General features: G+C 34.3%; 1 protein-coding gene across 4 annotated transcripts in view; it reads right to left on the bottom strand.

Annotated features, from left to right (window-relative positions):
• RBM46 (RNA binding motif protein 46) overlaps window positions 1–24,824 on the bottom strand; it is a 49,929-nt gene that overhangs the window by 10,751 nt on the left and 14,354 nt on the right. For all 4 annotated transcript variants that reach the window (XM_025386077.1, XM_025386075.1, XM_025386078.1 and 1 more), the window contains exons 2-4: window positions 22,245–22,406; window positions 20,862–21,329; window positions 19,569–20,351 (exon numbers count right to left, since the gene is read on the bottom strand). In XM_025386077.1, the coding sequence (XP_025241862.1) occupies window positions 19,569–20,351; window positions 20,862–21,329; window positions 22,245–22,395 (1,402 nt within the window). In that variant the 5' untranslated portion in view covers window positions 22,396–22,406. The remainder of the gene's footprint in view (window positions 1–19,568; window positions 20,352–20,861; window positions 21,330–22,244; window positions 22,407–24,824) is intronic.

The following is a 24,824-nucleotide window of genomic DNA, read 5'->3' as shown; positions in this document are numbered from 1 at the left end:
AGAGAAATAATAGAAGCTAAAGGACAGTGGAATCATAACTGCAAAGGGCTGAAGTAAAATAACTGCAAAGGGCCGAAGTAAAATAACTGCGGGCCTAGCAAAAATATCCTTTCAAACGGCAGGTGAACTAAGAATACATTCAGACAAACAAAAATTGAGATAATCTGTCATGAGCATATCCACACAAAAGAAAATACGAATAAGTATTCTTTAGGTAGAATAAACATACAATTCTAGTGGAAGCTTAGAGATGGAAGAAACAGAGGGTAAAGGAAATGATAAATGTATAAATCAATATCAATGTATATTAAGTCTAAAAACAGTTATAGCTAGGTATTTTTATTATATTGGGTATTGTGGGGTTTTAAATATTTAAGGTTCAAAATATATGTAAGTACCAATGACACTACATAAATTGTAAAAGAAATGAAAAAAGTCAAAGTGTACTAAGTTCCTTGTATTGTCTGGGATGTGATAAAATACTAATTAATATTAGACTTCAGTAAGTTAGGAATGCATGTTGGCATCTATAGAGTAATGACTAAGAGATTAAAGACTATATAATTAATACAGCTAAAGGAAAGAAAGTCAAAATAAACACTATGTTTAAAAAAAGGCAAGAAATAAGAAAAGTAATACAGAACAAGCAAAGAAAACAGAATGCAAATGGAAAAATGAGAGACTTAATCCCTAGCATGTTGGTAAGGACATTAAATGTATATTTAGAAATTAATATTGAAGGTTCAAGAATAAATCAAAATATAAAAGAGAAAATATTTTAAACAAATGATAATACAAATAAAATATATCAAAATGTATGGAACGCAAGGCCAGGTGCAGTGGCTCACACCTGTAATCCCAGCACTTTGGGAGGTCAAGGTGGGCAGATCACCTGAGGTCTGGAGTTGGAGACGAGCCTGGGCAACATGGTAAAACCTGTCTCTACTAAAAATACAAAAATCAGCTGGGTGTGGTGGTGCACACCTGTAATCCCAGCTACTTGAGAGGCTGAGGCAGGAGAATTGCTTGAACCCAGGAGGCGGAGGTTGCAGTTAGCCATGATCACGCCACTGTACTCTAGCCTGGGTGACAGAGTGAGACCCAGTGCCAAAAAAAGAAAAAGAAAAAGAAAATGTATGGGATGCAGCTCTAACCATACTTAGGATATTGGTAGCCTTAATCAAAGAGGGGCTAAAAACTCTAAACTAAGATGGTCTCGTAAATAATATTCCACATACTCAAAAAAAGATGTAACACCAATCTTACATAAATTCTTACAGAGAACAGTGAAATTTAAAACACTTCCCAACTATTTTTATGAGGAAAAGAATAAGCCAATCTCATTAATGAACACAGATGTAAAAATCCTAAAGGAAATACCGAATAAATTTTAGCAATATATAAAAAGTATAATGTACCATGACCAAATTGAGTTTACTTCAGAAATAAGACTGATGTAACATTCAAATATCAATCAATGCAACGTGTTGCATTAAAAGAATAAAAGACAAAAATGATGTAATTAACTAGATGCAAAAAAGTATTTGACAAAATTCATTACCCATTCATGATAAAAACACGTACAAAGCAGGAATAAAAGAGAATATCTTAAGTGATAAAGGGCTTCTACAATAAAAGCTACAACACACGCCATATTTTAATGGAGAAATATTGAAAGTTTATAAGGATGGTTCCTATCATCATTTGTATTCAATGTTGAAAAAGTAATTCTAGCCAGTGCAGTAAGGCAAGAAAAAAAAAGAAACGTATAAAGGATAGAAAGGAACAAAAAGATCTTTACATTTAGTTGATTAAAGTATATGCAGAAAAATTACTGTAGAGTCAAACTATTTGACACAAACAAGTAGTTTTATCCACTATATTAAAAATACATTTTCACATAAAGCAGGAACAATTAGAAACTGAAATTAAGATAAGTTATTTTTTATGATGACATTATGAAAAACTAAAACTAGGTACAAGTCTGGAGAAAGATGTAGAAGACATTTAAACAGTAAACTACTGAAAGAGCAAATTTTTTAAAAGCCTAGGTAAATGAAGACAGGTATCATGTTCATGCATCAGAAGACCCAATACTATAAAAATGTTATTGTTCCCAAATTGATCTACAGATTCAATTCTGTTCCAATCAAAATCCCATTAGGATTTTGATTTGGGGTATAAAGTTACAAGCTGATTCTAAAATTCATATGGAAATTCAAGGGCTGAGAAAAGTCAAGATAATTGTGAAGAAGAAAAAATAAGTGAGAAAATATTATTTACAAAATATAAAGTTACAGAATTAAGACAATGTGATATTGGTGCAAAAACAAACAGATCAATGAAACAGAATGTTAATATCCAGAATAAGTCATATTTGTGTGTATTAGAAGGCAGTGTATATATACATACTTGATTTATGTTAAGGTGGCACTGCAGAGTCATGGGAAAATGGCAAGTCTTCAAAAAATGGTGTTAAGTGAATATTCATATGCAGGGGTGGGGAGTGATACTTCGTATTGTCACTAAATTTAGATGATAGAAAGTTTCTAAAAGATAATACAGAAAATATTTCATGACCCTGCGGTGAGTAAAGGTTTTCTAAGCAGGATGCAAATGGCACTAGTAAGATTGATCAACTGAATCATATTAAAATTAAAAACTTCTATGTTTCAAAACATACCTGAATAAACAGGTAAGTCATAGAGTAGAACAAGATATTTTAAAAATATATTCAATAAAGGACTTGTATATTAAGTAATAAAGTAAAAAACAGACAAACCAATAGAATGAGGAAGACTTGAACAAGAAAGATACTTCACCAATAGTGTAATGCCCTATAACCCTCCTAAGATGATCAATATCGTAAGTTATCATTATGTAAAAATTACAATCTCAATAAGAAATATACACTAATCAGAATATCCAAAATGTAAAAGAATGATACCATAAGTGTTGGCAAGAATGTGAAACAACTGGAACTCCCATTTACTGCTAGTAAAGTGTAAATCAGTATACTTACTTTGGAAAACTATTTGGCCCTATTTACTACAGTTTAAAAAACATGACCCACACCACTTTCACTCCTATATACTCAATAGGAATGTGTGCAAATGAGCACCAAAAACACTATGTTCAAGAATCTTTAGAGTGTCATTATTCAAACAGCCCCAAACTGATAGTTCTTTATATTTTCACTAACAAAGACAGCAAGTTATATATAACATTCCGATGAAACACTGGCATTAATGAGAGCAAATGAACAGTACTGCTACATGAAACAGAATGAATCGATCTCAAAAACATGTTAAAAAGAAGCCAGACAAGATGATATAAAACGTTATATAAGTTTCAAAAATACATAGAATAAGTCAGAGGAGTGGCCTCCTTTGAGCAGGAAGGAAAGTAATGTCTGGAGAACATACAAGAGTCTTTTCGGGCCGGGCACAGTGGCTTAAGTCTGTAATTCCAGCACTTTGGGAGGCTGAGGCAGGCGGATCACGAGGTCCAGAGATCGAGACCATCCTGGCTAACACGGTAAAACCCCATCTCTACCAAAAATACAAAAATAAATAAATAAATAAATAAATAAATAAATAAATTAGCCAGGCGTGGTGGCAGTCACCTGTAGTCACAGCTACTCAGGATGCTGAGGCAGGAAATGGCACGAATCCGGGAGGTGGAGCTTGCAGTGAGCTGAGATAGCGCCACTACACTCCAGTCTGGGCGACAGAGCAAGACTCCGTCTCAAAAAAAAAAAAAAAAAAGAGTCTTTTGGAGTGTTGATATTTTATATCTTTACCTCGGTGGTGAGTTATACAGACATAGTCCCTCATGGTAATTTACTTAATTTACACTCATTATCTGTGCACTTTTCTGTTTGTAGTATGTAATGTTACAGCTTAAGGAGTTTTCTTTTTAAAAAGGGGGGGGATATAAAAACCTGCCAGTGATATAGATAAAGGAGAAGTTGATAATGCATAATTATGATAAAATATAAAATCACTTTATAGTTACTACCAAACTAGAGCACATATGATTCAGACAAATTTAAAAACTATAATGATTCTCAGTACAGATGCTACATAGAAATATTATTAAATACAGAATAATTCTTTTCTTCGTAATGCCTTCACTATCTACCACCTGGAGTTTTAGAATTAGCTTTGTTAATCTTTGGTCTGAATGAAATCAAATTTAACAGGAAAAATGCTGGGATTTAAATTACCAGTGTATAAGAATTAAATCTCTGTCAGAATATAGAGGAGATGGTGATAATTCCCACAACAAAAGCAAAAACTATCAGCAGAGTCTCAATTTAGTGTCAAATGCAAGGTTGCTACTAACTGGTACTTTCACCCAATTTAATTTACCATCTTATTTGTGTCATCCCTTTTTAAAAAGCAACAACTGTTAATGAATATATTCTGAGAAATTATTTCAGAAGTGATTATTTAGTAAGCAAGACACTAAGAAAGAGACTAGGGGAAAGAAAAGGCATGTCAAAAAGTGGAGAATAAGAATAGGATACATTAAACTTCAAAGATCAGAGCCAACATCTTTACCACCTCTCTGTAAAATGGGACTCATTAAATGTTTTATATTTAGTTTTCTAGAAGTTATGTAGGAATAAGGGCCAAAATAAGCGAAAACTAAGTAAAAATCTAAGTAGGCTCTTAATTTTCATTATTTTCAAGAAAACAACATTGCAGATAGATGACTTGTTCTACAAAGATGTGACGAAGTTTTAAAAGTCAATGAAAACTAATTACAAAAGCATATTCTGTATCTTTAAAGAAGACTTTACTGGTCTTTAGTTTGAGAGAAAATTCCACATAAATTTTAAAGTAAATGATATGAAAGATAAAAACTATTTTCAGACTCTCAGATATGTCATACTATTTCTTCTTTGAAGACAGAAAATAACTGAGTGCACAGGATTCCAATGTATTCCAAATAAGCCTGCTATATTAGCACCCTGAATTTTCAAGGTTTTTTCCTGTCTTTAGGAAACTAAACAGAAAGGAACACCACCATCTTCTCAGTCTACACCTGTGTGGAAGAATATAAAAGTATAATGCTAGTAATAAAAAATTAGAAATAACATACAATAAGTGATTGACATTTCCTATTTGTGAAGCCTTGATCAAACGTAATAGATTATGCTAGATATAACTGTGGATTATATAATGAATTTTAAAAGAAATTTAAAAATTGCTCATAACATAAATCATTATATTCTATGCTATATTTGGTTGATATAAAGACAAAGATTTTCTCAGAGGGTTTAAAAATAACAATTACAACCTAAATCTCCTATTCCACTATACAAATTTATATACATATATATTTTATATATATATATATAAAAAATATACACATATCCAATATAAAATCATCCAAACCCAGTCTATATTTCAAGGGTTTATTGAAAAGGGAATATTCTGGGCCTTTTACAATTTTAACTCATTTAATACATGTAATTATCCTATGAGATAAATACTGTTATCATCATTCCTATTTTACAAATGATGGAACTGAAGGACAGAGAAGTTAAGTAACACTGGAGTGCAGTGGCGTGATCTCAGCTCACTGCTACCTCCACCTCCTGGGTTCAAGCAATTCTCCTGCCTCAGCCTCCCAAGTAGCTGGGATTACAGGTGCGCACCACCACACCCAGCTGATTTTTGTATTTTTAGTAGAGACAGGGTTTCACCATGTTGCCCAGGCTCGTCTCCAACTCCAGACCTCAGGTGATCTGCCCACCTTGGCCTATCAAAGTGCTGGGATTACAGGTGTGAGCTACTGCGCCCGGCCTTGCGTTCCATACATTTTGATATGTTTTATTTGTATTATCATTTGTTTAAGGGTTTCTACTATTTTGAAACCTCCAACATGAGCATGTTAAAAATTATATACTGATAATTTTTACTTTGGTGACGTATATACAGGTATTTCAGCCCATTAACCACCATTCATAATTTAACCGTGCCCGTGTTTATACCTGTCAACTTCCTATCTCATATTATTTCTTTACCAATCTTTCTTCTTTTTGCTCAAAGCACAGCCCAAATGTACCTTTCCTTGGAAACTTTATCTTTTATGTAGATTGCTTAAACTTATTTGAAAAGCACCATATGCTGAGTACTAAAGGAGACAGTACTCCCCCATATAATGCAGGGAATAACAACAAATCATACATGTACAAAGTCCACTGGCTTTATATATACTGATGGATGAACAATGTTAAGAGTAAATAAAAATATAAAAATTATTGAGTAATATCATAAAGAAAAAGTCATTTTGGGTTACTGTGTCCAATAAAAGCTTAATATAAAAGTAGATGAGGATAAGCAGAATACTCTAAGCACAGTGCACAGCAATAGGAAGGGCCTAGACCTACCAATGAGCATGGCAAATTCAGACGATCACAGCAGGAAATGGAAGCTATGGTTAGGTTAAGTGGGGCTAAACAGTAGAGCATTCTGAACAGGAGAATGTGGAGCTCAGAGTATTTGATTATACTTCAATAAGAGCCACGATAAGTTCCTGACCAAGGAAGTAACAATGAAAAAGTATAAACACATTGGACTGATAAATTATATGGCTAAACTACATATTGGGATATTTTGAATATAATCAGAGTAAAATGAGTACCAAGTAACAGGGGACCAGGAAATAGATACAAACAAACTTTGCCTGTTTGATGTTCTGTCTAGAATCTGAATGGGGGAAAGACATATATCAGCTGCCACCTTGACACATGCCATTCATTGGTTGGCAATGCTGATCCTAGGGTACATTTAAAAATCATGAAGCTACCTTGTAAACAAGATATGTTTACAAGATTTTTCTAACTCAGAATAACTCAGAGTTCAACCAGATGTCTCAGGTCAACACTACAATGGAGTGGGGTCTGGTACATGGGCCTGTAGGTTTCCTAAAGCCAAAATAGTCTCTGGAAAAAAGGTAAGGTGAGACCGAAAGCCCATCTCATTGTATTTTAACTTACAGAAACATAATTTGCCAATAATATTTCACAAGTCCGCTGTCTGTTATCCAATGTTTAATATTAGGCAAAAACCAGTTTTCCATTGGAATCATGTGAATTTACAAAGGATAGAAGTTAAGAGCACAGCCTCTTAAGCTAACTAGGATCTTGGGCAAATTATTTAACATACTGAAGCCTGTTTGTTAAAAAAAATAAGAATTGTCAACATTAAAATCCTATCTACCACAGGCCAGACATGTTGGCTCACGCCTGTAATCCTAGCACTTTGAGAGGCTGAGGCAGGTGGATCACTTGAGGTCAGGAATTCGTAACCAGCCTGGCCAACACAGGGAAACTCCATTTCTACTAAAAATACAAAAATTAGCCAGGCATCGTGGTACATGCCGGTAATCCCAGCTACTCGGGAGGCTGAAGCAGGAGAATTGCTTGAACTCGGGAGGTGGAGGTTGCAATGAGCCAAGATCGCACCACTGCACTCCAGCCAGGGTGACAGAGCGAGACTCCGTCACACACATAGACACACACACACACACACACACACACACACACACACACACACACCCCCTATCTACCACAAAGAACTGTGAGAATACATCATGTAAAGGCAGTTAGCACAAAATCTCACACATAATAAGTGTTCAAAGAATCTTAACTATTATTATTTCTAATATTTATATTATATATGATTGGAAAGTGGTGTCTTGGATTTGTTTTCTGAATAATTATTCTTCATCATTTACATGGTACTTAATATATATAAAAGGGAATGTTCTGGGCCCTTTACAATTTTAACTCATTTAATACATGTAATTACCCTATGAGATAAATACTGTTATCATCATTCCTATTTTACAATGATGGAACTGAAGGACAGAGAAGTAACTTTTCCAAGTAAGTAGTGAAGCTAGACTGTGAACCCAGGAAATCTGGCTCCAAATGCCATAATCTTTTTTCCTATGTTGCCTATATGCTATGCCACAGTACTTAATTTCCTTTTCCTGAAAGAAAGTGCAATGTACCATTTCCTGACCCCCCATGCCAGTTTAGGTCAGGTCACCCAATTGTATGTTCTCATAACACCCTGTACTACTTCAGCGCATTTATCAGAACTCTAACTGAATATTGGTCTCAATAGAATGTAAGGTCTATGAAAGCAGCAGCTGTGTCTAATTCACTAGTGATCCTTATAACTTTACACAAAACAGCATTGGGTAAGTATTTGTTGAAGGAACACATTTTAACAATCAGCCATCTGCCAGTTAATAAACTAAACACGAGTATAGAAGCCTAAAGGAATGAATAAGCAAAAGGGATATTCTTATGAGAATAAAAATTCCCAAATCAAACTTTCTTAAATCACAGTTTGCAGAAGGTAAATTTCTCAGAGGGCTTGAAAATGGCAAGGTCATTATATTCCAAGTGGTATTAGGGAACATAATTCTGAGCTAATATAGTCTAGTAAAGACTCTTTCCTTCTGCCATATATTTCACAGATTTAAAATAAATGTTTAAAAAATTATTTTTACTTGTTATTTTGTACTGAGAGGAATACAGAATTTTTAGTAGCTGAAAGGCTCAGATAGTTCTGACTTACGTTAAGCCATAATCTACCTCCTTAAAACTTTGCTCTTTTAGACTTAATACCACTTCCTAGAGCTCCAAAGATAAAGACTAAAGTCTTTTTTCCATGTGTGAGCACTTCAAACATTTGAAAACTGCAATCACATTTCCTCTGTGAGTATTAGTATTTACACACTAAACAGCTCCAAATATTTCAGTTGTTCACTGTCCTATTAACATATTAGGGAGTTTTCAAGCTCACCCTAGTTGTCAAGGTTGAATTAAATTGTGGTGCCCATAAGCAAACAAAACATTCCAAACAGTCTGGGTAGAATAAAATTATTTAGTCTTGATACTATGTAACTTTCCTATTTTACCTTGAGTTATATTAATTTGAGAATCTCTAGAGTAGACAGACTCTTAATCAAATTTTGACAAAATAACACAAGTTCTCACCCTTGGCTGGCTTTCATTCTTTCCCAATTTAATAATGAAATATACAAACAGAGAAATATATAAACAATATAGATGTGTATGCCTTACATAATTTAAAAAAATGAAAACATGTACTCATCACCCAGGTTTAGAAAAAGGAAATTATCAATACCTCAGAAGTCCCTTTGAATCCTTTCCAATTTCTCCCTCCAAGTAGTAACTTTTAAATGTTAGTAATTCCCTGGCATTTTTATGGTTTTACCTCATAATCGTCTATCCCTAAACCACCTATTGTTTGGTTTTGCCTGGCTTTATTTTCCTAATCATAATTTCCAATTGTCTCAATGTCTTCAATTTAAAATCTGAATCTTTTTGTATTTTACATATTTTTAAAGAGCCACCTCAAATCTTCTGTGGAATAAGGCAGGAATGAAAGTGAATAACCTACCCTTACCAGTAAAAAGGATGAAGAAAAGACAGAGGGCGACTAATATAATACTTAGGTAAGTGCACTGCATCAGTATGAAACAATGTCATCTCTGCAGGATAAGAAATTGAGTGGAGGAGAAACTGAACATCTTTCCAACTTTTCCTAAGCTGGGTTTTGTATTGAATTTGTGTAAATTTCTAGAATCAATATACCATATATTTAAAGAGCATTCTAGGATAAACAATTAAATAAGCTAACTAAATTCAGATTTCATTTCCATTTACTCATGCCTGCTATCTAAACATTTGGGAGTTGATTATAGAAGTTTTTGTCATAGAAAATTCATTATAAAGAATTTCAGAATAAAAAAATACAATTAATAATCATTACAGAAAAATACTGATTAAATCTAAAGGCAACGAAATAATTCTCCAATGTATTAATTCGAATGAGAGCATGTGACATCATGAAACTGCTTTCCAAGGCCTCAGAGGATTGATGAAAACCCTGTCCATCCTTCTCCCAAGCCACATTAGCTAATGTAGCAACTCCCTGCTTGGAGCATAAATCACAATAAAAATAATACATAAATAAGAAAATAAAATGTAAAGATTTTTAAAAATCAATAAAAGTGAGTTTTAGAACACCAGTGTATTAGTGAGAAATAGCAGAGTCACACATACATACAGGTATTTCAGTAACTTAAAAATCTTAAGTCTATCTACTAAGTAAAATAGAGAAAATATTAAGCAATAAAGAGAAAATCATTACTATCTCATTTGTAAATCCCTCTCTGAAACTAAGTGAGTGCATACACAGTGAAAGCAATCATATTTTGCTTAGTATCGCCTCTTTCCCTTTAATTCTTAAGTGAAAAGAAAGAATCTTTCAATGTTCTGGTATAATCACTGTTTCTATACTTGATACACACACCTAAGTTCACACCAAGGAATCCCTTAAGCGATTCTTATTCTCCCAAGGAAACACATGTACACACATACATGCAGATGAAACGCCTTTAAATGAACCAGCATTTCACTGCTTGAATTATTTATAGCTCTGAATACAACCTTAACCTGTCTTGCAAAGATTGATAATGGCTCACCTGGAACCTTATAAATTCTGTGCCCCAAATTTTCCAATACTTTCATAAATTCGTAGCTACAGATTTGGTCACCCTTGGACCAAAAATTAACTGGGCAACAGCAGGATAAAAAAAAGCCATCTACATATATGGCACATATGCTTCAAATTTTGTGAATATTCATTTACCCCATAATCTGGTCAGTAAACAAGCAGACTGGAACTATGTATTGCTGAAACAAAGTTAACAAGAAAAAAATTAGGTAAATGGGCTTCAGTCTTACAAAAATCCACATACAAAACAGGATTAAAGAAAAGTGCAAAAAAGAAAAGTAACTAATAAAAACATACTTAGACCACATAATGAATGGAAGGACAATCAAACTGCACAAAAGAAAAAGCAAAGCATAGGTCAACAAAGATTTATCTACTCTATTAAAAGAAGCTGGAGTTTTACATCATGGTTTACATTTTTATTTAAATAAGTGCCAATCCCTTGAATTTGTGTACAGAAATCAAGGTATACTGTTTAAACACGGAAGAATAGTAACAAAGTACACACACCAAATTACCAAGCAATACAACTGTAAGAGACTGATGTTTTCTGATGATTGTGCTCCTATATACTTTTTAATCCGAAGTTATAAACAGAATTATAGTAGAGCTGATAACACTATTAGTGTAGTATAACGATTATATTTACTGAATCAAAGCAATACATAGGCAAACTAAATTTATTTAGTTACCCAAATTATTTTCTTAAACTATGAACTACTGTGTACATAAAATTTCATATGCAATCCATTCTTAGAGCTCAAATGTTACTTGCTGTATATAAGACAAATAAGAACCCACATGTCATTAATACATCTCTGACCAAATACTATCACTTTAAGGAGCATGAAAATCCAAGGAGTTATTAATATTCTGGTGATTTAAAGCTTCTAATTATTTGGGGATACTAAGATTTTTAATTTTTGTCCTACTATTTTGGGGTTTCACAGGAAAGGAAACCATTCTTGGAGGTAATGTACTACCAGGTCTTGGAAAGAGGACGAAATGCTCTGAGACTGATGAACTATTAGATATTAACTAGTAAGGGCAGATACTATTTTTGATTTTACCTACAAGGCCTGGAAGAAACACTGAATTTTAAAGTAGTTTAAAGCACAAAATAAATTCGTCACAGTGAAACCATCATTCTACATTTTCTGTCTCCTTATTCACGAGTCCATTCACTTAATTACACTGCTATAGCATAAAAAATTATTGTCTACTAAATATTAAACAAGAAGCAGAGATAAGGGCATGATAGGCTGAAGAAGACTAAGTAGAGCGTTTCACAAAGATTTTTCTGATTCTAAAAAAAAAAGAAAGGTAAGAAAAAGAGGAGCTAAAAATCAATGTAACATTAAAATTTCTTTTAAAGCCACATTAAAAAATCTGTATTTAGGGACATCATGTGGCAAAATTATGAACTGCTACTAACATTTAAGAATGGAACATATACACACAATTTCTAATGTCATCTGATATAAAGGGAAATTTTTAAAACCATTTTTTAAAATATGAATTAAATAAAATCAGACAGATTAATAAAGCAGTAGCTGCTATTAAAACTAGTTTATTAGAAGGAGTATTTTAGGACTGTATTAACCAAAGACATTAAGAAGTTATAGGGTAAAGAATCAAGCATGATTATATAGATTTATGAAGTAAATAAAATACAAAGGATCACTTTCAACAGTTAATAAACCTAACTATGGGACAGATACTCCCCACATGGCATGTTTTGATACATATCATTATTTTCCTAGATCCTCTGTTACAAAAAGAAAACTATTTCCAAACTTTTAAGTAGTTGCCTTGTTTTATAACAACCTTGCTTTTGGCTGTAGTAATTGGTTAGCAAATTCAGAAAAGAAAATAACCGAAAAACAATTACATGTCATCATGCAAATAAAACAGCTGACTGACTGAATCTTTTTTTTTTTTTTTGTCCAGCTGTTCTGCTGTGAAATAGGCAGGCATGAGCTTTGAATTCTATAAAGGAAGGGATATTAAACTGATGGATTATTTCTTGCAAAAGCAGCTCTTGGTTTTAAACTATTTGAACTCAAATATGTATCTCTGCAGACATAAAATATTTTAAAGTATTACTTTTGGTTCTACATAGGATTTTTGACCATATTTTAAATGAAACCATAATCTTCTTAGAAAAAAGATTCCTTAAAACTTACTAAATAAAATGCTGATATTTTAGATCTGAGGACATTGAAGTCCAATGACGAAACAATTCATTTGCCATTCTAAGGTCACACAGTTTCTCGATGGCTGAGAAAGGATTCTTAATTCTTATACTTTTATTCTAGTAATTATTATTCTAGTAAGCTGCTTCTCTCACTGTACTAACTCCATAATATTTATGATGCATTAATACAAGTGTTCGTAAGATGAGAACTATAAGTAATACTAGATGTTCATTCAAATGGTCTTTCAGAAAAAAAAAAGTAAATTTCAAGAGCAATACAAATACATTTTCATGAGGACTAAGCCCTCTCAGAGGGTCAAAGACACATAGTTGAGTTAATGGAATTTTGGTCTCACCACTTGGTCATATGAAAACAAATGTGTAAAATGTTGATCTTGATACCTATTTCTCATTTAAGTAGGTGAATTTTAAAAGAAATTTTGCAAATTACCTTTGTTCTTTAAAATACCAGTTTGAATAGTATCATCAAAGTTAGAGCTGTAGTTAAAACTGGAAAAAGATACTCTTCTGAAAAGTATTATTTTTCTTCTATGTATAATCTATAACTCCATTATAATATCATAGAATCACTATTTCATGTTTGGCTTAAGTGCCTCCTAGAATTATTTCTTAAGTTAAAAAAAAAACCTGGAGAAAGTTTCTCTTTATTTCAAAGAAATGGTTTGGAATATTTTTATCTGAAATTCTTTTATTTTTGCATTTCTGCCCATCAATCTGGAAATAATAGCTCATAAGAAAAAAAGCACCAAATATTTTTCAGATTAAAACTTCTCACAATAGTATACTTTCACAAAAGTATAATTTTCAACAAATTTACAAGTGATAACAGAAATAAAAGATTCATTTGAATAAAAGGATAAGCTAACAGTGACTATCATGTTTAGAATATATATATACTAAATACTATTCAACTACTAGAAAAAAACGCAAGATTCTACTGATGTACGTCATTTCAAAGTCAAATATAAGAAGCAATATACAAGTCCATTACAAAATGAATATTGAAAAAAATACAAAAGATATTGTAAGAATGAATATTCACACACAAAATGGTCCACGCATATCAAGATGGATTCATCTAGGAAAAAAATATTTGCTCAGAGAAAAAGCAGACATATCCAACATAGTTGCACTAAAAAAAAAAAATGCAAAGTTTTAAGAAACAAGACTAATGAAATTTTAATTAACTAATGTTTACATCTTTTCAACTCCTTTAATTCTTCCTAAAATCTCACTGAAATCATCAAAGCAAACAATATACAGAACTACTTGCCATTAAACCACCACCATGCTATTTTTCTAAGAGGAGTTTGCTCACGTTGTGTCCCTCTCTGACCACAAACTCTACAACTGAGGTCAGGGAAGCATACCTTTTTCCTCTTGTACTCCCAAAATAACCTATGCAAAGAATTTGTGTATCTGCCTTCATCACTAGACTGTGACTCCTTAAACAACAACAACAAAAAAAAAATGTTTTATTTATCTTTAGCTCCAGAATGCTTAGCAAAGAACACTTAGCATGTAAGAGGCTTTCAAAAAAGACCTGTAAAAAACAAAAAACAACCTTAATCATTTATGGTCAGAACGACAGTATACAAATCAGATGAAATTAAATCAGTGGCACAAGTTAGTTTGTGACAGGTTCTTCATCCCTGTTTTAAAAAGTTTCAGATAGCCATACAAGTAAGAAAAAAATACCACTTGTATCAGTATTACACAAACAGAGAAGAGATGCCCTGCTTAAAATTTATTTGCTAACAAATTATATAACAAGGTGAATTATCAATACAGGTAAGACTACCTTCCTCTTTCCACTAAGTATTCTCCAGGACTTTCTTCTTCAAAACTCTAACTCTCCAGGACGTTCCTTGATCTCCTTGATTTTGTTTATTCCACTTCTACAATGCAAAGAATCCTCCAAAGAAAAGCAGTGGCAATACTGAAAGACCCAGATTCAAAACAGAGTTGACTTCTAGAAAGAGCAGTACTATTTGCCTTGATGGTTTGCTTTATTACTAACAGATAACGAGATAGTGAAAACAGAAAAGACTTATTTAAAAGTAAGTGATACTGAATGACCCAAGGTATCTCCATATAGCAAATATTTAATATAGAACCTAACTATCCTAACCCTCTAGTCTGTATTTGGTTTAGATCATTCTTGCATTGCTATAAAGGAATACCTGAGACTGGGTAATTTATAAAGAAAATAGGTTTAATTGGCTCACAGTTCTGTAAGCTTTACAAGCATGGTGCCAGAATCCGCTAGGCTACTGGGAAGGCCTCAGGGAACTTTTACTCATGGCTGAGGGCAAAGTAGAGGCAGGCACATCCCATGGCAAGAGCAGGAGCAAGAAACAGAAAGGAAGAAGTTGCTACACACTTTTAAACAACCAGATGTGGCGAGGAATCATTCACTATTGTGAAGACAGCACCAACGGAGAGGTACTAAACTGTTCATGAGAGATCCACCCCCATGATCCAATCACCTCCCATCAGACTGCACCTCCAACACTGGGGATTACATTTCAACATGAGATTTGGCAGGGACATATGTCCAAACTATATCAGGATTCTACCCATTAAACTCATTGACTATCCTACAGATACAGATCCCTAAAAATAACCCAGTAAATACATAATTTCTTATCCTGCTGGTTAGGTAATGAGTTTCCAGTGAGATAAGAGAGGTCATTCTTTGCCATTATGAAGATGAAGATAGTCTCTAATTTTGAAGTAAGTGAAAAGGATAAGGAAGGTTCTATTTTGGCATTAACCCCAACTTCCAGCTTTTCTTTTATTAAGGGTATTATGCTTAACATAGAGCATGCTTTAGATAGGACCAAATATTTTAAAAATTGATTTCAAAGACCTGTAAACCAAGAACTTTTGAGATGCTAATAAGATCACTAAATGCTCACCAGAAGTAAACTCCATGACTTCTAGTTCTCATGTAGATGCCTGTTATCCCTAAAAAGACATACTTTTTTTTTTTTTTCCATAACAGCAATGATGGCCATTTAAGCAAATGAAGCCTAATTATTTTCTTTTATTTTTCAAGCTTGGGAACCAGAAGTGGTTAACACCAAAACTGTGTGGCTACTAAAAGTACACTCTTAAAGAGATCTGAAATATTAATTTTAAAAATGACTGTTTATATCACATATAATAGTAAAAGATCAAGGTTAAGATTGGATAATAATTCTCAAAATAGCATCAAACTGAAAGGGTTAAAATAAGGATACTGAGGCAAATTCTTAAAAAAAATTACTATCCCCAAAGAAAATACCTTAAAAACAGTAGTTAAATGCATTCTCTAGAAAATTTGACTTCTCAAATTATTTAAGAAAATAGAGCCAAAAGATTACTTAATAGGTAAGGAACTTCGTTTGAGAGACTCTAGGAACTAATAACCTCTCAAGACTTCAAAACAATTCAATCCTTGGACTAAGTAAGCATTTACCAGGATGTCAAGAATACACCACTACCAGCAATTGATTTCAACTCTGAGCTATTTGATGAAACCCTATGACCTTTAACTAAAAGATGATGTAACTAAAAAGGCATTAACCTTTTAAAACCCAGAGGCTCCAACATTAACAGAAGGGAAAAAGTGATCCAGAAAACTGCTTAGCAACACTCAATCTACTCTTAACCTGCCATGTGGCAACATGGAAACCTCTCCCTGTCTACAGCTCCTGGCCCTACTTCAATGATCTCTGAAGGGCTGATATTTGTTTTCTGATCAAAGTTTCCTAGACCCCAGATCTCTGGCTCTTTTGCTTCCTTGAATTCTCTTTCTCCTTTTCAGCTGCCTAAATGTATTTTCCTGCCTCTAACTCAACAATCTTCACTTACATAGGTAGTCAAGCACCATAAGGATTTCTGTGTTACTGTCCATAGACAAGACCTCAGGCTTTGTGTACTCCACTGAAATAGGACCTAGGGTTTTGTTTAATCTTTTTTTTATATGTGAATTTTGCTTACATTATATTAACTGTTCTGATACTGAATACAGATTGAGGAAATATATAAAATACAAATTGTTCGACTTTTTATTAAAATTAGCTTTGATACAACAAGGTTGATAAAATCTGGACTAGACCACTAAAGCAATCTGCATGTGCCCACTAAGGACTTCATTTATTGATGCTACCTTGATCACTAATTAACTATAATTAAGTTGAAAATATTGTACCTGATTAGGTGTTTTCTTAGGGAACTATAGGTTTATGTTATCTAGTTAACTATGGTAATAAGGGAGTTAAAAGCTCTGTTTCCATCTAGAATCTGAATCTTTATAAAATGGGCAAACAGGCCGGGCGCGGTGGCTCAAGCCTGTAATCCCAGCACTTTGGGAGGCTGAGACAGGTGGATCACGAGGTCAGGAGATCGAGACCATCCTAGCTAACACGGTGAAACCCTGTCTCTACTAAAAAAAATACAAAAAAATTAGCTGGGCGAGGTAGCGGGCGCCTGTAGTCCCAGCTACTCGGGAGGCTGAGGCAGGAGAATGGCGGGAACCCGGGAGGCGGAGCTTCCAGTGAGCCAAGATCGCGCCACTGCACTCCAGCCCGGGCGACAAAACAAGACTCCGTCCAAAAAAAACAAACAAACAAAAAAAAAGGGCAAACAAAGTCTACATACAAGTTTGCCATAAATTAAACTAACATGGCTATGTTGTAAGAATTTTAGAAGTTTCAGTTAAATGTGTAAGGGAATGAGGGGGGCTAGAAATTTTAAAAATCTTTCGGTATTAGCATGGTAGATCAGACACAAGTATCCTTGGGAGAAACTTGATCAGCAACTAATTAACTACGTCCCACTCCAAAATAATATTTTGACTCATTTTTCTCTAAGAAACTTAATTTGAATTATTTGCTATCTACCTAATAATTTTATCTTTAACTTAGATGGTCTTTATTAAAAGTAAATTGAACGCTTCTATTTTGTACATCAATAGAAATAAGAACTAAGAATTTATTAGCTTCAATGATGCTAAATCCCCAAATATCTCCAAACTAATAATTGAGGACACTACTTAAATGTGTCTCCAAGCGGAACCCTACCTTTAGTCCCACAAGTTTTGTTGATATCTCCAAAACAGAATCTCCTAAAAATATTGGTAATATACTTCGGGAGGCCAAGGAGGGTGGATCGCCTGAGATCAGGAGTTCGAGACAAGCCTGGCCAACATGGTGAAACCATGTCTCCACTAAAAATACAAAAATTGGCTGGGGGTGGTGGCAGGCACCTGTAATCCTAGCTACTTGGCAGGCTGAGGCAGGAGAATTGCTTGAATCCAGGAGGCGGAGGTTGCAGTGAGCCGAGATCACGCCACCGCACTCAAGCCTGGGTGACAAAGCAAGACTCTGTCCCAAAAACAAACAAATCATAATACTATGGCAGTGGTACATAAGCAAGCTTAAACAATATATAAAAATTATTCTCCTTTCTGAGAATGTTTTTCTCTTTTGATTGTTTTCTCTTAAACTTGAGAGTATGAATTTTAAATACACATAAGCTTCTGTACTGTGGTTCTGCAACCATATAAAAAATAATTTTCACGGAAGAGTTTCACAATTATAATCAAGAAACAATGAGAACCCTCAAAAGATCTTTCTCTTTTATTTCTGATTCTCAGGAAACCACTACTCTTCCAATAAATATTATTTGGGACACAAAATAATCATCAACTAAAATCTATAGCTGCATTAAAAAAAATAAACAGGTTGCGGGGGCAGGGGAGGCTAACCTAACAGTAAAAAACAGCAAGCAGGAAAACACCATAGTGATATTATGTCTCTTCCTTTACAATGTCAAATACTTAGTTAGCATATCTTTTTATGCTTTTGCAAAACCTTTCATAATTATCCTTCAAACGTTTTAAAGAAAATTTACTGTTTGAAAAACATGAAGCTAAAAAAGAGAATGGTCACAAACATCTCTTACTGATGCTTTTTGTCTTTCATGAGTGATAATATAAATTTCCAGATTGGTGAGCATAAAGCTGTGTCTGCACACTACCCATCTGAAATCCCACTGATTTTACTAACTCCCTACCCCTGCCCCTCAAAAAGATCATTATGTAGACTTCACCAAAGATACAGGGACACTCTATTATAAATTGGTTTAATTAACATATCCTGTAACTTACACAAAAAAATCTTTATTTCAACTGAGAATTAGTCATTAAAAAAACAATAAATTAATAAAACAGGATTATGAACACTGTAGTAAGTCAAAACCAAATTTTCCCGCAGGTTAGGTAATGCTTAAAAAACTAAACGTAGGTCATGCGCGGTGGCTCACACCTGTAATCCCAGCACTTTGGGAGGCTGAGGCGGGCAGATCACAAGGTCAGGAGATTGAGACCATCCCGGCTAACACCGTGAAACCCCGTCTCTACTAAAAATACAAAAAATTAGCTGGGCCTGGTGGCACGCGCCTGTAGTCCCAGCTATGCGGGAGGCTGAGGCAGGAGAATCGCTTGAACCTAGGAGGCAGAGGTTGCAGTGAGCCAAGATCGTGCCACTGCACTACAGCCTAGGTGACAGAACGAGACTCCATCTCTGAAAAAAAAAAAAAAAAAAGCTAAATGTAGGAAGATTTTACAGGGCACAAATTTCAAGAAAGTTATGACTTTATAAAACTGAGATAAAATTTATGTTACATACTTACCACTAATGTTGAGTTCAAAATAAATGAATTGAAAAACAATCTACAGTATTTCCTAATTTCATATTTTACACTGTTTAAAATATTTTAAAACTTACCCAAATGAAGTAATGTAAACTGGGCTGCCAGTTCCTTTGCATCTTCTAACGTAGTACAGAGTTTGTCTGGCATGAAGTAACTCTGGGATCCATTTGCAATAGCAGGAATAACTATCTTATAGACCAAGAGTACTTTCCCATCTTGACTTGTTGTTGAATATAAATAATATTCTGGTGGTGCCCAATTATTTTTGTTGCAGTAATAATCCAAATGCATTACTGCAGAATTAAAATGATTGGATTTTAAAGAATACATACTAATCGGAGTAAGCTTTGTTCCAGGATAAAAAGGGTAAGTGCATCTTTCAACTTCAGGCGGACTTGGGCTATGTTGACCATTGAGACGAGCAGGAAGAGTTGGCAGCTTGCCTAGAGTTTTTGGGTGGCTCTCTTCTTTGTTAGCAAACACAATCAGATTTTCAGAATTTGGACTAATCTGACCATTAAGATGCTGTCTCCAAGTGTTTTCTTTATTTACTGGTTTAGCTAGTGTTACCTCAATACTTGCTCCATCAATGCATTTTCCATTCATAACAGACATGGCTGCCACTGCATCTTCTCGGTTGAAAAAGTGAACAAAAGCATAATCTCTAAGTTTCTTTACTCGTTCAACTGCACCAGGCTTAAATTTATTGAATTCTGCTTTAATTGTTTCCTCTGTAGTTGAGATCATTAAATTTCTTACATAAAGAACTTTAACTCTCTGCATGGTTTCCTCATCCACTTCTTTCTCTGGGTCAGCCCAATCTACCTGAATGGTGTGGCCCCATAGTTGGAATGTTCCTGTAAAAAAAAATAATAATTTGAAGAGAATTAAAATAAAGAATGAAAGTTAAAGATGTTCAGTAAAACTGTTTCCCCAGAGAAGCAGAAACTCAACCACACGTCAATAAATTTGGTTAAGCATTTGTTTCCTATTCACACAAAAATTTTTACTAAAGTAAACAACTAAAACTTACTATGTAATTTAAGAGTCAATAGAACAAATATACTTCAAAGATAGACTTTATCAGAAGAATTAAGTGTTGCCCTTTGGATTTTTATTAAACAACAATTAATAGCTCAAAGTGTATACATCCAGCAAAAATATCATAAATAGGACTCATTTTACAGGAACGATTTCTTGTCTTTTAGAATTATGTGATTTATTTTACTTCATTACTCAAACAATTCTTTACTCCTCTTTAAGTGGCATTATTTATTTCGATAATATTGATCCCTGATGTACTATCATTTCTCCATATTTGTAAAAAGGTTAATACTGAAAAACAACCTTTAAAAGAATCAGTTTACCTGGAATTAGTTTCCTCCTTGCCATAGCAGCAGCTCTGTGAGATTCATATTCCACAAATGCAAAACCACGATTTTTGGTCTTATCAGTTGCACTTGGATAAACAATGACATCTACAACTCCTTCTGTAACTTTCTTCATTTCATCTAAAATTTCTTCTTTCTTCTTTTCCTTGGGAATAGCTCCAATAAATAACCTACAATTATCCAAGCTTACACACACACCAATAAACTTCCCTGGTCGAATTTCATAATTATTAAGAATTCTGATGGCTAACTGGGCTTCTTCTTTTGTAGTGTACATCACAAAAGCATAACCTCGATTTTCACCACTAAATTCCATCATAAGTCGAAATTCATATATCTTCCCAGCTCTTTCAAATACAGGAACTAACTCATCTTCATACATATCACGAGGTATTTTTCCTACAAAAACTTCACAGCCTCTAGGTGGAGGTGGACCTTCCCAACCTGAACAACAAAAATGAATAGGAATAGACATATAAATTCGAATCAGATATTTCTACTCACTATTCGATCATATATTCATTCAACAAATTTGCTGTGCTATGTGCCACTCACAATTCTAGGTATTGGTGATACAACAGTGGACAAAATAAAGCCCCTTCCCTTATGAAGCTAATATTCAATACAGAAGGGAGATAACAAGTGAGTGATAAGTGCTATGAAGAAAATCAAGGGAGTGGTCAGGCAAATCTCTGGGTACATGAGATTTAAGCACAGACCTGAACAGAATGAGAGAGTGAGCCATGAGGATTATCTGGGAAAAGGGCATTCGGAAAGAAGAAAAAGCAAGTGCTTTACATGTCAGAGCAACATAGATTATGGAAGCCTGTACAGTTAACATGTACTTGAGAAAGGAAGAAAGTGGTAAGTGCTGCAGCCATTGAGGTAACCAGGAGACAGATTTTTATTTTAAGTGTGATAAACTGAAGGGTTTTGAGCAAAGGAATTGTACTGGCTATTGGTAGAAAAGTCAAACATTCTATTTACCTGTTTTCATTTGGTTTTCTAGTTTAAACACCACTTGCCTACTAAGTGCTGATTCAAATTCCTCCCCAGATGATCTCCTCTTTAACACCTAGAGTAGCACCCTTTTCCCTACTTTCCCAATCCTGACTTCTGTCTCAACCTAGCCCAGCTTCTTTCTCAACTGCTTCTTAGATGAAGAGCAGGGCTGAAAAAATTTAAGGGTAAGACATGAATAACATTTATAATCTAACTCTTTCTCCTCAACAGTAAAAACAAGTGTCTTAAAGCAGTTACAAGGAGAGAGCTATTTTTTGGAATACTTGTGGGGATACACATCGAATCTACATGACGAGGTTAAAGATTAAATTTAAAAGACTGTTAACAAATCCACACCTGGAGGAGGACCACCAAATTTCCTTTGTCCATTTTCCTGAACCATGTTGTAACCAGTCTTTTCCATCAAAGCAAGTAATGCTGCTTCATTCTGAGTACCAGTTCGAACTTTACTGCATCCATTTGTTCCATCTATATTTTCTTCATTCATGGTTGCAGTTCCTAAAATAAAGTTTAATAACACTGGTTAAGTTTACAACAGAATACCAAGAATCTATATGGCATTTCTTTGGGTTGCAGCAAAACAAAGACAGTTGTGGCTGGCATGTTTGATTAGCCTTCACTGTCCTCTGAGGTTCTGCCCCAAAGCTCTTCCCTACAGTGGAAACTTGGAAACTTCTTTCGATGTCACTGACCAATTATGCATATGCAGTATCTTTAGAACGCCTAAGCTACAAGAAAGGGACACAAACAGTGAAAAAGAGAAAGGAACAAAGAATGGAAAAACAAAATTTTACGGCGTATCTTCTGTCACAACTTTACCTGAGAGTCGTCCTAAAGAACAGGAAGAACAGGAAGTCCCATCAAGTTGGCTTTATGAAAATGGAATATTCAGAAATTATAAACTCTCATTGCTAAATTAGGTAGCCTTTAAGTCCTTCCTAGTTTTAAAATATCTGAACTTTTGCTCTAGAGTAGTGATTCTTGGTGACATATCCTTTCCACTCCCACCTTCATGACAGACTCCACTGTAGAGACACTAATACTCTCTTCTGAGTGATAATGAATATAGCTACAAAAACATCCTATAATACACACTACAAACATCCAGTCTTTTTACAGTGTTTAAAGCTGTTTCCAAGCTATTTTTATATTATATCCAATGTATTAATCCCGGGGGAAAAAAAAAAAGGCAAGAAAGTAGCTCATGCACTCACAGAGTTTAGTACTTCCCTAAAACTTCTCTAAGCCCAATTTTCTTTCCTAAGCCAAGACTCTCATTTATCAAATTGCCCAATGAACCTAAGTGTTGAAAATGAGATATTCATAAAGCACCTCAAATTCAACATATGAAAAACTGAGTATAATTTTATCTTCCAAACCTGTTCCTTTCTGTTTTACCTCATTTCAATGATTCATCCATTCAACCAATAAATGGCACCCCAACAAACATTATTTCCTCTCTTCCAAACTCTCACAACCAGAAATCTGGGTATTATCCAGAGTCCTTTGATGCACAGCTCATCAGTCACTAAGACTTGAAGACTTTATCAAATATTTATTTCATTTTTTGAGACAAAAGTCTCACTTTGTCACCCAGGCTAGAGTGCAGTGGTGTGAAGGTGGCTCCTGCAGCCTTGGCCTCCTGGTCTCAAGTGATTCTCCCACCTCAGTCCCCCAAGTAGCTGGGACTACAGGCACAACATGCCCAGCTAAATTTGTATTTATTGTTGTGTGTAGAGACTGGGTTTCACCACGTTGCCCAGGCTGGTCTCAAACTACTGAGCTCAACCAATCCACCCACCTAGGCCTCCCAAAGTGTTGAGGTTGTAAGTGTGAGCCACTGCACCCGGCCCTAAACATTTCTTGAAATCAGTCTATTCCTGTTCATCCCTACAGCCTGTTCTCAATTATTTCTTTCTTCAATTAGTGCTAGGTTCCTAAATGTTGTTCCAACTTTTAATTTTGTTGCCGTCAAACAAAATCTCCATAATGCTGTCAAGGTGATATAAAATATGTATCTGCTTAATTTAAACTTCTATTTCAAATCAAAAATCAGGAAGAAAATGACTAAATTATTAATTTTTTAACTCAGGGAGATCATTCTAAAAAATAAGTTTAAAAGCTTCAAAGGTACCTGAGAGTTTGAGGCTGCAGTGAGCCGTGATTACACACCACTGCACTCTGGTCTGGGCAACAGGGCAAGATCCTGTCTGAAATAAACAAATCCCCCCAAAAAATACATTAATAGATTTTTTTTTACTACATAAAAATACTTTAGAAGGCAAAAAAGAAAAGTTCACAAAAACTAAGTCAAAAAAATTACACATAAAAAATGATCTGCAATACATCATAAAGAGCTAATTTCCTTAAAATAAAAAGACTGGCATGGTGTTATAAAGTGCAGACTCGGGTTAAAGACTGGCTAAAAACTCTGAACCCTGGTTCTTCGTTTACTAAGCTCTGACTTTGGACAGATTATTTAGCCTCTCAATGCCTATGTCTACCTGTCTATAATAAGTAGATAACATTAGTTTCTACCTCAGGGTAGAAGGATTCAGGGGATTCAAAATAAAGGGTTTAAAATAGGTCTTAGGATATAAGCATTATACATGTATTTCCTATTATTATTACCTAATAAAACAGTAAGAAAAACAAACTGCACAGCAGAGCCTGCAAATTCAAAATTTATTCATTTGTTCAACAAATATTTATTAAGCACCAACTATATTCTATGTACTATACCTTACATCTGGGATATTATTAGTAAATAAAAGGCCAAAGTTTCTCCCTTGCATAGCTTACACTCTAATGGGGAAAAAAATAGCAGACGATAAAAAAAATAAGCAAATAATAAGAGGTAAGAATACTTAGGGAAAAAAGGAACAGTAATAGGGCACATGGGTCAGTGGAAGGTTG

This window comes from Theropithecus gelada, chromosome 5 (genome assembly GCF_003255815.1).
Source record: "Theropithecus gelada isolate Dixy chromosome 5, Tgel_1.0, whole genome shotgun sequence".
In the NCBI taxonomy this organism is placed as follows: domain Eukaryota; kingdom Metazoa; phylum Chordata; class Mammalia; order Primates; family Cercopithecidae; genus Theropithecus; species Theropithecus gelada.
Note: the sequence above shows the minus strand (reverse complement) of the source record. Positions and strands in the feature narration are given on the sequence as shown.